Source organism: Anopheles aquasalis, chromosome 2, assembly GCF_943734665.1.
Source record: "Anopheles aquasalis chromosome 2, idAnoAquaMG_Q_19, whole genome shotgun sequence".
NCBI lineage: Eukaryota > Metazoa > Arthropoda > Insecta > Diptera > Culicidae > Anopheles > Anopheles aquasalis.
This window is the reverse complement of record NC_064877.1, coordinates 16,595,526-16,610,000: the sequence shown is the minus strand read 5'-3', so window position 1 is coordinate 16,610,000 and position 14,475 is coordinate 16,595,526. Positions and strand designations below refer to the sequence as shown.

The 14,475-nt window shown below is 47.9% G+C and overlaps 1 protein-coding gene across 4 annotated transcripts in view; it reads right to left on the bottom strand.

The window, feature by feature from the left end:
* Window positions 1-10,821: 10,821 nt before the first annotated feature.
* LOC126581371 (protein obstructor-E-like) overlaps window positions 10,822-14,475 on the bottom strand; it is a 41,684-nt gene continuing 38,030 nt past the window's right edge. For 3 of the 4 annotated variants that reach the window (XM_050244966.1, XM_050244967.1, XM_050244968.1), the window contains exons 4-6: window positions 12,302-12,490; window positions 11,699-11,940; window positions 10,822-11,416 (exon numbers count right to left, since the gene is read on the bottom strand). In XM_050244966.1, coding sequence (XP_050100923.1) covers window positions 11,327-11,416; window positions 11,699-11,940; window positions 12,302-12,490 — 521 coding nt within the window. In that variant the 3' untranslated portion in view covers window positions 10,822-11,326. The remainder of the gene's footprint in view (window positions 11,417-11,698; window positions 11,941-12,301; window positions 12,491-14,475) is intronic. The other variant, XM_050244969.1, reaches the window with a different exon arrangement.

Genomic DNA, 14,475 nt, shown 5'->3' with positions numbered 1-14,475 from the left:
TCCACCATCCTGCAGGACTGGTTGAAAAGTGTTTTTCTCCATCTCGCCACAATCACTGGGAACTGTCGGTATGTCTATATTAAGCAGTACCAATTACCGCACCGGAAACAGGTGCAGGAGGACTGCGAATCAGGCGAAAAGATGAAATCATTATCGAGGATTACCAGAGAGTCGATGCAGTAAATTACTGAGTTATTCCGGTTGCGATACGCCAATCAAAATGCGTTAGAAGTTCAGCTTGTGAAGGCAATCAAACTGCATTGTTTAGCTATTTACATGTTATGGGAAATCGAGGAAACATTGCAGGTTTTTTTACAGGAAAGAATTTTAAAATTAGTTGGTAAGAGTATGTGGATTGAAATTCAATTGAAATGAGGCGATACGTCATGTAATTTCCAACACAAAAAATTATGTTTTCCCTTTAACAAAGACTTATAATCGACGACGAATAGACAGCGAATGGATAGGCGAATCGACGCTAGGCAGATAGAAACCACGTTGTGACGAGCAAACATGTAAAATCCGGAAACCATTTCTGTGGAAAAACCGATTCAACGCCTATTCTGGATGAAAAAATACACTCTGCCTCTAGTTACAATTACAAAAATGAAATTCCTCTAAATATTTGCCGTTGCCTTCCGACCACAGCATGCTCGGATCGAGAGTGCTCTATCCAGTATCGATGAATACCCGGCCCCAATTCTCCCGACCCGATAGCGCACTCTAGCTCGTGTTCTTTTATTTTATTGCGGCCTCATAAAATACTCATCGACCATCAACACGCTACACCATTTCACGGATCATTTCACCATCAGCGCAAAGGCCCGAACCATTACGAAAGCGAACACTCCACCAAAACGCATCCACCAATGTAACAGATCCGCGAGCCACGTTTTATGGATACAGATGCACCGCGATATCCATCCTTGCGGCGGCCCCGGTGGATGGTCCTCCAAAAAGGTTCACCTTTTTTTTATTCTTTGTTTCCGCGTAACGAGCATCCGGCGCTTCCAGTGGCTTCCAGTTTATTTAAATACTCTCCTCTAGAGACTCGGGTTGAGTGGATTCGCCTCACCCTCACTCTCTTTCTCTCTCTCTCTCTCGATGAGCTCTCGATATGTTTGTAGCAAATCTGACTCTGAAGCACGCAACTGCACCATTCAATGGTGCATGCAAAACGCTCGTTTCAACAAATAGCATTCAGATCGAACAGCGCACACAAAAAACCACTTCACCTTTCAAAGCACAAACCCAACCACAAAGCTATAAAGCGCCGTGGCGGAGAATGTAAATGAGAAGTAACGATCCAGTGCACAATTCACCAATCTATGCTTCCATTGTCCGCCATTCGATGGTCCCTCGTTAATGAACCTTGAGTGAAGCAGCAAGCAAAAACCACGAGGATCATCTTCATACCAACCGGCTGTTTGTGTGCTGTTTGCCCCCAAAAACTAGCGCAACACTCTCTGGTCTGGTCAACACACGCAGCCCACAGTAGACGTATGTTGCAGCAGAAATAATTAACGCTGTAGTTTCCCTCTTTTCCGGCAACCTGATATCGGATACCAGAACGCTAGACGCTCTGACTCACTTCGTGTACTAGCCAGCCAAGCTCGCTGGACTGCTGGTTGGTCGCTCGGTCGGTCGGTCGGTCGGTCAGAAGCCCGTCTAATGAGCTACGAGACGAAACGACTGTATCGGGAGTAATTTATTTTGCTCGAGGAAAATTCCAGGTGACCATTAAACTAATTAAACCGACTCCGGGCCACCGCTACACACGATACCGCTGCTGGCCACCACTGAGTAACACCGTCTGCATCTCAAGAAGAAGCGGGGCTTCTGCTCCGATCCGGGCAACCCCGTGGATAAGCTGTAGCTCGGTGAGCCATCGCGCAACAGCACCGCACATCCAATGCACCACACTCCTGTTGATGACCATCGCCACCATCCACCGGTCCTACCGTGCGCTGAGCTTTCTGATAAAAAATATTGCTCCGCATGAAACCATTAAGGATGTTGCTGCACGATGCTGGTGTAGGAGATGCACCCAGCCAGCTATGAAGCGAAGAACGATGGCAATCTTCACTAACTGAGCGCAAGAAAAAGCTCCTAAAGGAAGGAAGGATCCTCTGTCTCTGCCTCTCAGAAGCGTCAGACGCGGCTTTGAAAGGTACCCGGCCCTGGTACTGTTGCTCCGAGAGCCAGCCGTGTCTTCTCGTATGATATTTCCTATGAGCTACAGGAACAGGGCACACGCAACAAAGTCACCAACCTGGCACAGGTCCTCTTTGGGCGTTTTTTATTTTTCCTCTAACCGTGATGTTTTCCATTTTCTTTTTCCAGCTCTTAACGGCGTCCTAGGGTTTGCAAACACTTGCACACAGATGCACACAAGTATCCTTATCCAGGCGCCACTTGACAGACACAGGGAGTTCCGCAACACAAACCACTTCCCAACTTGCGCCAGTTTCGTGACCACTTCACATGACCGTCTCCCCGTTCCCCCATAAACGAAGTGGACGGACTCGAGAGGACCAGGACCAAAACTTGACGGAAGAATTATGACCGCGTCTGCAAAGGTGGAACGCCAAGAGAGAGAGAGAGAAAGAGAGACACAAACCGTAAACACCGCCCGGAATTGGCCAAACAAGCAACAGCAGCAGCAGCAGCAGCGGAAGGGTAACAAAAAATCAGAAATAAATAAAGAAAGCCAGTACGCGCCAGTTACTTGATTTACTGCAACCACCGACCGCCGTTGCAGTCGCGGCCAATCCTCGGCGCAAGGTGCACACAGGCCAGTGCAGTAGCCCCGAGGACGAGCGAAAGCAGCGGAGAGAGTATCATTCGCGCTGTATTAATAATTTGCTATCGCGCTCCCCTGGCACAGACACATAAATTATGGTGCAGCTTTACAATTTTTGCAGCCACAACACATACACCACCTTGCGCTGAAGACGGGGGATGGGGGGCTGTGGAATTAATCAAAGGACGTCCGCTATCAATTAACACCCAACGGCTGGACGATGGTGAGGGGGCCAAGGGGGCGATAAAACGTAGTTTATCAAGTGGAACTCGCAGCTACCTGCGCTCGCGCGATTTTTTTGTAATGTTGCTGATGTTGGGAATAATTGTTGGCTTTTGTTGAAGATGATTTCATTTCGAATGGAAAGATCAATTTATGGTGAGAGTATTGGTAGGGCAGAGATTGCTCTAGATGAAACGAGACGGATGAGACTTTGGACGCGCATGGAAGCACACCATTCGCTGCGCACTTTTTTCACCCAACAAAGGAACCTTTCGCAGCGGAGAACCAAAGCGCAGCGGTCGCAAACACGCGGCCCACCAAATTATTGCAAAACTCTTGAAAGTATTCAATTTTACCGGATACCTGGCGCCTCCATTTCGTAGGGCGCCTCCATCATCGGCAACGGAGCTGCTTCATTTCATATTTCCGGCGCGGTGACCAGTTTTGCAATTTCCTTTACCTCTCTGGCCACGAAGCAAATTTAATAAACCCATGCCAGCCTTTCAAATTATTTTGGACAATTATTGTTAAAATGTCCCGCGGACTGGTGCGGACTTTAACGTATGCATTAAAAAAAAGAGACAAAATTTGCCGATTTTTCATGGGCAAATCGGTAATCGCACTGCAGAAACTAAAATTGCAGCATCAATAGTAGTTATCTATGAGTCAACAGGCAAAATTTGAAAGCTCTATCAGTCGAACTCTAATCGTGATGGCGAAAAAAGCGAAGCAACTTCGTTCCGAGGTTTGCGCATTTCAAAAACGGTATCCTGACGCGACCAAAAAGATTACCGCGTGACACTTTGTGAGTGCCGGATATGGCCGTTTCAGTATCTACAAGATCTTGGCACTATTGCCTAACAATAATAGCATCACGAGAAGGCATGGTTCTACCCGGCGACGACTCCGACCGACCAAAACCTCCAAAGGATGCTGATGACCGAGACCGAGGAAAAAGTGGTTACATCGCTGCGTGCGATTGGACGTGAGATCGGTGCAACGTCCCAAATAATTAAGAAGTATCTGGAGTACATAGGCATACATGTCAGAAAGCGAATATCCCGGCCACTAATCTCGGAGCAGCAATTAATGTCACAGCGACAGCGGATGACCACAATCGTCAAGTTATTTTTTTTGGCGCATCGCGACAAGGCGGTGGTGAATGAACACGATGCCTATCTCATTCTGGATGAAAAATTATTAAAAGGCACTTCATATTTTACTTCCCGCACGAAGAAAGTGAGCTCTAAAGTGAAATTCAGTCACACACCAAGTTCCTCAAGAAGGCCCTGCATTGGTTAACAATCAGCTGCCCTTCTTTAACTCCGAACTGGTCGTGATCGGGAAAACTTATTATGCAAAGTGACTGCAGAAGGTTGCGTCAATCATCAAGGAACACTAATAGTACAAAGATCGCGGAGTCTGACCAGAAACGATACGCGAAGCGATCGTTAGATGAAATGAAGCGGCTGAGTACCAATGTGATACCAAAGATTGCGAACCCGCTCAACGTCCCCCAGCTGCTGCCCACCGAAAATTTCTGGGCTAACTTTAAACATAGGATCTATTTTAACAAATTTATTGGAAAAACGGAGGAGGAATTAAATGAAAAGACACAGAAATAGTTGAAAAACTTGTGCACAAATATGTTTTTGACTGCCATGTCGAAATTACCGTCTAACTTCCAGAATCCTACCATTCCGAGTAGAATTTTTTTGCTGATAAACTGATATACCCCCTTTTCACATGTAATTTACAGAACTCAATTATCTATCATAGTTTATTTTTTATCGCCATTCAAATTTTGTCTCTTTTTTTGAATGCATACGTTAAACTGCGCGCCGCAAGCTTATATAAGTTTGAGACCCCTTTTCCTACGGCTTATGCAACGGCTAGTAGCAAGAGAGGGCACAAACCTTGCACTACATATAAAAAACATCAATGAAATGTTGGTGCTCAAACAATTGCAATAACAAAACAACAATTAAGCGAGCAATAATCAAACATTACACATTCGTGCCCCATCACGACCCGATGCGTACACGGAACCCAAATTTATCGTTCTCGTAACCTACATCTCAGCGAGTCGAGGCTGAGCACAAGCGTGCGTGCTGTTTTGATATGAATTTATGTTCTCGCTCAACAAACCGGTCGGTTGTGTTACAGTTCTGCTGATGCTGTCAGTGCCCGACAAAGCATAAATGGTGGAAAGAATTTCACGATTTTCACCACCACTAGCGCACCACTAGCGCCCGCACCGGACCACATTTCATTCGAAGCTGATTACACGACCCACAACACACCTAGCTTAGGGAGGAAATTAAAACATTGGAACATAACAGCAAGGAAGACCGGATTTGTGTGTGCGTCGGTGTTGGTGGCACATTCAAAACTATCCCGCACGAGCTGGCAGTAGACCTAATGCGCAAAAAATGAACGAGAACCTGGAGCCAGTTGAACGGTAGCAGCGATGAAAGGACCTCCGAGTGTTCCAACACCAAAACCTACTTGCGGCTGTTCCCGTAACGGAAGCAATTTCGTTCCTGTTTGGACCACTAACCCTCGCTTCCTGCATTTCCCATAACAAAGGCAAGCGAAGCGAGCGACAGTTTTCAATTTCATTCCAACTCGGCCTACCTCGGCCAGGGTCTACGCCTTCGGATTCAGGCCAGCATTCGAGTGCTAGCTGGTTATTAAGAGGATGTCAGGAAAGTGGAGCGACAGAGGGTGGGAACTGTGGGTGCAACAGGAGCAGTAATAACGAGGAAACAAAGAATCAGCGTCTGGAACGCGCGATGGCCAAATATTGGTACTAAAATGCACGCTGTGCTTGCCTGTCTGGCCTGTCCCCTCGGTCGCTTCTTGGAGCGATGCGAGGATGCGCCAGGCAACCGTCGTCGACTGTCTACAATGGTCTTGCACAACCACCCGACCATCGTGCTCCATGCAGCCGTAGCGAGCTTAGGCGTCTGGCTGTGCACCGAGCGCGATTAGAAGGAAGACAACAAGCAACAAGCTCCACTTGGGGTCTGCCGGTGTTGGAGGAAGTGGAAGCGAGGAAACGGCAGCACCCATTCTGCAGCTCCATTGTAATGATAATAAAATTACAGTAAATATTTCAATTTCCGCATCACGAACCCTCTCGTAAGGACGCTCTTCTGGCCCCTGCGGGAAAGGGGCTTTATTGTCGCCTTTTGGTGCGCACGCCAGCTGTTGGCATGGCGTTTTGCAGGCATTTGTATCGCCCAGTGAGGTGCAGCGTCGGAGCCGGTAGTGGCTGCTCCTGAGGTTATGCTGCCAGTGGTCAGTTATGACGTTCAGTGCTTTTGTATGCCATTTTGTATCGGGGTTTTCGGGGTGTGTTGGCATGGATTTATGGGGTCAAATTGGTGCTGCTTCTGGTACTGCGCGAGTTAGCTTGGGCATGAGCTCAAGGAGTGGCGATTGTCTTTTTTGAGAACTTGTATTTATCGTGTCGCCTCGCCGATTACTCCTTTAGCTTATGCTTTACGTTATACTGTACTATTTTATAGGCAGCATAGCAACATGAATTGATGTTGTAAACAAACAGAAACCGTAATAGGAGGTACGTAAATATCGTTTTTGTTTAAAAAATGTTTTGCTCGGCAAACGAAATCTGAGCAGCTGTCAAAGAAGAAGCGTGCTCATATTTTTTTCTATCAGGAAAATTCTTTAATTTTTTTAGATAAACCAAATGCTATTTTCTAATGATTAAACATTTGTCATTATACAAGATATAAGAAGCACAAATTCCCATTGGAGATGGATACTATCCTGGTCAACCCATTAATACATTCAACTTCTTTCTAACTCTCTTTCTCTGTCTCTCTCTCATCGCTCCGGACAGTGCAACGATGCAACCGAAGTGGAATGAATTCATAATTCATCGTCCATCTTCTGCACGCCTTCAAGCCCTTCATCAACAGATACTAATTACAAGAAAGATTTCCATTCCTTCTATTTAACAGGCGCACCATCGCGATGATGATGCAGCTGTGTAACGCTGTGCCTTCCGTCGCTCCTCGCATCAACATTTCAACATGTCGCGCCGCGGGAAAAACTATAACACACACCTGCCCCATTTCTCAGCGGCGCAATTAGTCATTCCAATCTTCTGTTTGAAGCGATTTTGCCAGAGCGAATTCGCAAACTTTGCTTGTCCTCAAAGTTCCCTCGAACACGGTCCAGTGTGTCCTTTTGCGAACATGTTCCGTTGGATAATGTGCCCAAAAGCTCTGGTGCAGAGGGAGTTCCAAATTGCCGTAGGACACTGAGCAAAAAAAAAAGAAACTGTGGACGAAAAGTTTTGGTTCAATTTCCCAAGGAACAACTCCGGATGTTGGGTGCGAAAAGAAGAGAATGTGGACACTCCGAAGCAACGCTGGCCCAGACTCAAAATGAAAAGCGACGTAATAAGATACAAACAAGGCAAGCCATGAACAAGCGAACATTCAGGCGACGCCGCCACCGCTTCTCAACACGGGAAACAGCTTTGCAGAAGCACCCAAGACTTCCAGGACGAAAATAGTTTTATTTACATTCCAAACTTTTCCATTTCCATTCCCCGAACTGTCCACCGGGTTTTCCGTGGTTTTTCCACTCCGTTCCGGACTTCCAGTTCCCCAGAAAATCCCAGTCACTATATGGCTCCCACAAGTCGCACACCAAAGGAAGCGAAAAGTCGCTTCGCGCTTCTCAACCACTCACTAAACGTTCTGGCTTACCACAAAGTGAAAATGTCCGTTCCATTCGAGTTTCCTTTACCCCTCTCTACCCTTCTTTAGCTTCCTTCCGACTGTGACCGATGTGGCCATAACCGCTTTTCCTCCTACCGCATGAGGAAAATTCTGTACGCGTAATGATACTTGTCTTTCGAAGGCCAAAAGTATCAAAATACAATTTTCCACCTTCCACACATCCCTCCACAAACACATTCACACTAGCCTGGGGGCCCCCGAGAGGAGCATTATTCGTTGGCCATTGCGATGAAACAAATAAGCGGCTTTTTACACCGCCACGCGCCCCGAAGAAGGACAACTTCGCGCGGTGCGAGTGGCGCAAAGGAAGCAAATCAAACTTACCACCACCACCACCACCTAACGACGCAACGCACCAGGTGTGAGGGTGGACGGAAAGGGGACGCTGTCTTGTCGCTGTTCACCCACCCGCGGAGAGATCACCTCGCCTCGGCTCGCGCGGTGAAAATTGCTCCACTGCTCTGTTAGCCGCTCGTGCCAAAGTTTTCCAATAAATTTTCCTTTTTAATTAATTTTAAATTCAGTGGTAATTTTTGTGGCATTAATTTTACTGATTTTCACAGATGTTCGCGCAGCGGTCGGTGGCCGTGGTGGCGGTGCCCTCGGTGCCTTGGCACGGTGCTTTTCGAAGCAGAAAAGTCGTGGCAGCGCCATCGCGGAAGCCATCATCTTGCTGGCAGGTGGCAGGAGGGTTCTAGAGAGCAAAGGATGGGAAATGGCTTTGAAGGGGCGTGGAGGAGCATGGAGGGGCAGGATGAGACGATGGCTTGTCTTGAGCGCTGGCCACTAATTGCGGAGAAAAGCACCCAAAGCTAAGGAAGGGCAGAGAAGACAATGTCTGCGTCTAAAGCCACAAGGAATCGATTTTCTCGCTCGAACGCAGCGATGACGGTGGTGGAGGAGTCATCTCCCAGTTTTTGATAAAAATCCATCCAGCCATAAGCAGCAAGGGGGTTGGTAAACAGGAGGTTCAGGTTGCGAGGAGGCCATAATGGGTGTCAAAATGGTTCGCGGAAAAGAGCGTGGAGCGAAACCGAAGCGAAGCGAAATGACGTATCTTTACTTTTGTTTCTTTTCCCTCCCCCGGGGGGTGAGGGGGAAGTGAAAGTAAAACCACCAACGGAGGTGGTGGAAAAAGGAAGGGCGTGGAAAATGATGTTATGACCTCCTGGAGCAAGACACCAACACCAACACAGGGAAACAACAGCTCGAAGCGGCACGGGAAACAGCATGTAATAACACCGCGATCGCGTTGCGCTCCATTTTGAGGGGTTTATGGGGTAGGCGGACGGTGGGATAAATGAAAACAAAACGAAAACGCCACGGGTGAAGGAAAAGCTGGTGGTGGTGGTGGTGTGGAAGGACCACCCGCGACGCGTTAACTTCAATTTCATGATATCATTAAACTCGTGTTTTTCCTTTCCGCCACAAACCGTAAGCCGGTGTGCCAGTGAGCTTGACATTAATGTCGAGCAACGAGCGAGCGAGCAGCAGGAGCAGCAGGAGCTCGACGGCAAAATAAACAAATAAAGGCGTAAAGTTGGTCGCGTGAATTGCCGGTGATGTGGCCATAATTTCACGATTCGTTACTGGATGATGGATTGGCTTCAGCGTTTTGGATTTTCACCATTTGTCACCCGGTTTTGGATTGGAGTCCTTTTAAGCGGGGGTTGGGGAGAGATTTATGTAGCAAAAACGATCGCGTTAAGGAGGTAGCACGGTGTAGAGCTTCGAACAAACGAGCTGACGAGAGGATCCCCCTCAGGAGGGTGCCTCCTATAAGGTACGAGAATTATTTGAGGCCAGTGCATCCGCACCGCACTCTTTGTTTCAATTTAATTACGCTCTTTTCGTATTTATTGTCTTCGCTTTTAATTATTATCGTCACAATTGGTTTTGCTATTCCGCTACCGGCTCCATTTCGCTCAAGACGCCATCTTCGAGACGTCTTCTCTTCGGCCTTCGTTGCTGTTTTCATCGCCTACTTTTCGGCCACGCTATCCATCATAGGTGGTACGATGCGGGACCCACTGCATTGTCCACGGTGGCCAGGAAATGGAACCGAGCGCATCGACCGCCACCGCTTGTTTGTTGCGACGCCATAAAACTGTCATATTAGGAAGGATATTAAATCGCTCATGGCACGGTGCTGGCAGCATCAGCAGCAACAGAAACCTTCCTTTGCAATTAGATAAGTGCGCATGAAACGTGCACAGCTGGCACTATAGTGCAACAATGCATGATGTGAGGTGATCCAAACGGAGAGCGGAAAAACAAACAATCTATGGCTTCTGGCAATGCTAGAAAAGATGCTTAAGACGCTAGGACATTTTGTTGCACTTTATGGAGAGAAAAAAAACCAGAAACATCATTCGATATAATATTTTGTATACATTTTCGCTTTTATTTGTCTTATCGTTCGCCACTGTTCACTGCTCTCGGCCCTATCCTACGCGTTATGTACGCCATCTTAAATTATTACAATACGATAAAAGTATGCGAATTTACGGAACGAACAAAACAAACCAAAATAATAAAAAAAGGGATCGAGAACCGGGGGGGGGGGGGGGGGGATAATTAATTTCGAACAAAAGCTACCGAGCTACATGGAATGAGTTAATGAGTTTTGCCGTCTTCGCCAGAAAAGGGGGCAGCAGAGCAGAATGCTTTTGCCGCGCGAAACAATAAATGCACGACCGGCAGCATCGCTGTTTGCTGTGGTTGCGTTCGCTTCATTCAACTCAACACCTCCCTCCGACAATGTGTAGGATAAATTAAAATCGAACAGTTCTTACGTTCTACGCCTGCCTTTCGCTCATCAACCGAGGCCAGGGGGGGTCTGTCTATCACTCCGGCAAGAGTGCACCCATTCCTTCGGGCCCGAGATTGTCCTGTCAACCGCAATCGGCTTCGCAAGTGTTTACTAAGAGTGTCTGTGCGAGTGTATGTGTGGTCCGTTTAACACTGTGCTTGACAGGTGTACTGCGGCTATGCTGGACAACCACGCACACTTCGCAACTCGTGCACAAAGTCAAAGCAACCATTTACTTTACAAATTCCAGTGTGTGTTTTTTTTTGCCTTCCCTCACCATCTCTAACTCTCTGTCTCAGTTGGCGTTGGTGTAAAGTTGTCGGAAAATGGTGTCCCGTTGTTCTGCTACCGCTGCTGCTGCTGCTGCTTCAGTGTTCTATCGGAAGGGAACTGGAAAAAAAAGAAGCTCCACCTCGAAGTCGTTCGTCCTTCGCATGCTGCTGATGAGGAGGAAAGGTTCGTGTAGAAAAATGCAGCAAAGAAGCAGCACCCCCAGAGTGATCCCCACACAGTAGGAGATGGGTTGCTTCTCGGAGAATGTTCCCCGGATGGTTGGTGGTCAGTTCGTTACCGGAGATGGACAGGTCCATGCTGCGCGATTGTCCCGCTGCTGCTGATGGTGCTGCTGTTGACAATTGTGTATTTTGTGTGGTGTCCGTGTTAATGTGTGTGATTGTGTGTATCAAAGGCGATGTATGCGGTGCGGTGTGCTTAGTTTTTGTTTCGACCGCCAGATTGAAGCTTCCCGCCCTGTTGACCACCACCGATGCCGTTGGATTGGTAAATTGCATTAGGATTTCCCTAGAATTGAAGAGAGAAAAACAGAGAGGGAGAGGTAGAAAGAAAGAGAAAAGCGGAGAACGGGATACAAGGTGAGAAACAAGTTTAAACGATTGCCATTTTGACGTCACGACGTTTCGTGAGGTGCATTAATGATGGCTCCTTCTCGATTGCAGAACACCCAGCAGGCACTCAAAATAAGGATTCGCGCGCCTGCACCACGAAGCTCGTATTAATTGAGGACTAACTTCCTCCCAGCAAGACTTGCTGACTGTGTCCATAACCTCAACAACGGCTACGTACCTTGCCCGATTGCTGTTGTTGCTGCTGCTGCTGCTGCGATTCCGGTTCGTACTCGAGTGGTTGAGGCGTGGTGGGAATATCGCAGTCCTCGGTCGGTGGCACGACACAACGCAGGCTACGTCGGTCAAACACGAGCATGGCGGGGCAACGTTGCAGCCGCGGATAGCCACCTTGGCACTGCCAGTAGCGATTGCACGATTTGCCCAACGGCACGTTACCATTCGCATCCTCATTGCAGAGCGCTACCGATGTGGATCCGGCGGAAACGGAAACAATAGAACAGAAACGAGAGCGAGTGAGTGGGTGAGAGGCAGGAACAGGAAACCCCGAAGAGAGGATAACGATTGTAGTTGGTCTGTTGCAACTCAACAATGAAGCACCCCGTTTTGCTGGCCACTCGCTGGCTGGGCCGAGGAAAATGCAAACAAATTAATGAGAAACGATTTGCTCACGCCAAGCTCTAGCAGGCGCATTGGTTGACGATTCAGCAAACCTAACCTCACATACGGGCAAACACGGAACGATCAACCATTCGGTTAACCCTAGCGCCAATCGCTGGCGATCGTATCCGAAGGGCCTCTAGGATGAAGTTGATCGACTTACGGTGCTTCTGACATCCGTCAACGTTCTCCGGCCAGTCGCAGCTGTGCGCATTCTCGTTGTACAACAGCCCACCGATGCAGAGCTGCTCGGTGGCGGTCCCATTCCAGCAGGTCCAGTAGCGCGTACAGGACGTCTCGTGCCCAAAGATACCGTACAGCCAGTCACAGTGCTCCGTCGAAATCGGTCCGTCTGATGGTACAGAATGGTCACGAGGGTGAGCGAGAAGAGAGAGAGAGAGAGAGAGAGAGAGGGCGAGAGAAAATGAAGGGAAATTAGAATTAAACAAATGTTTGGCGCTCTGACGAGAGTAAGGAGGGGTAAAGTGGGGGAAAAGAGGGCGGGAGGATCTGACAGAACTCCCGGAGCTGGCTCGATCCGCTCTCGTAGCTCGTAGAAAGGGGTGGGCAAAACTTTTTACCGGTCATTACCGTCCAGCAAAACGACGAAACAAAGCGAAACAACCCCCGAACCCGCTCCCAACCCCGGCAGTGGCAGCACCCCACCGGGACTGCACTCGACATGGCAAAATTGGAATCGTACCGGGATCCGTCCCGGTCTTCAAGGATGAACGGACGACGACGAGCACGAGGCTACGCCACTACACAATGGACACTCGGGGGGGTTTTGTGCAACTTCGAGTGCAGCACTCACTTAACCCGAACGCCATTTTGTTGCACATTAAAGCGCCGGTGCACCATTCGTTACGTCATTCCCCCTTTGCAACGGCAGCGAGTTGTTGCTGTTGTTGTTGTTGAGATGGAGGCGAAACCCGTCGCTCGCGTAGCTAGGATCGAAACGATCCTCGCAGCCAACAAACGAGCTTTACCCAACTTTGTGCACCTTTTGCACACGATGCAGTTGCCATTTTGGGGCCAGGGAGACAGGGAGAGAGGGAGAGTGCGCGCGTCCCGGGAATGGGTTAATTTGCTGAAAATACACTTGGCCCAAACTGGTGCTTGTGCTCGCGCTTTCCGTTCGCCCATTTCGCCTGGCACTGTTTTGAAGGCATCCCCATAAATAACCCATTTAAGCGCCACTTCAAAGCGAAAGAAAAGCGGTTTGCCCCCTTCAAAAGCGGGCGCGTCCGCTAAAGACCGGACCAAGAGAAGACAAGACAAGAGGCCGTCGAAGCGTCGACCCTCGCGAGAGGATCACTTGCCGGTAGAACGGCAACTTTGGCCAAGAATAAAACATTGAAACAGCACTTTCACGGTGGTTGTGGTGGTGGATGGAACCAAGTTCGTTGGGCGATTGACCGAGCGTCACCATTCGACCGTTTAGTTAGATTAGAACTTTTGACAAATGGTAATTAATTAGTTTCGTGGGCGGTTTCGTCCGTTGACCGCAGCGCCGGAGGAACGTTTTAAGATAATCATATCCATCCCGGACCGTCCGTCGTGATGCACCGTCACCGTTTGTCAGGGATGCAAGTTTGGAAAGTGGAGAAGAGTCCTTTTTTTGGGAGTCGAAGCGCGAGACAATTGCAACAACTGTTGAACGTTAACGGCCGTGAACTTTGCGTTTTCTAATTAGGCATATCTTTTCCAGGGAGCAAGCGCACCAACTCGAATTAAACAATTTATTTCGTTTGCAATACTACGGTGCTGGCAGACAGAGGAAGACTCTACACTGCTAGGGGCGCCCTTAAGCGTTTCGCGAACAAACGACGCTACAGATAAATGGACTTTTATGGCACGGTGTGTATTTTTTAAACTCAATTCATTTTTTACTTTTTTTCACAAAAAACCGAGCCTTTCTAGAATATTGTTAACATTTTTCGAGCAATGGGGGCTCCAAACTGACAATGATATTAATTTTTGAAACATGGCGCCTCAAAGCATCTCGCTAGTTTGAAGCGGTTTTAATCGGTTTTTTATGCAAAATCGTAAATAGCATCTTTTTATCAACTTCAAAAATTTTTCAAAAATTGAAAGATTGAAAATTCAACAAAAACTCAACGGGACTACCGGAATGAACTCATTATCTATGAAAATAAAATTGATTTACGCAGCTTCAGATGAACCATTACGCAGCTACGACGGGCACCGTTTTTGGTCCGAATCAAAAGACTTGCCCTTTTAAGCGACGAACCCGGATTGATTATATTGTGATCACTTTTTCAACTTCGCACCGCTGCCAAAAATTAAAAAATTGGAAAATTAACAAAAGTCCAT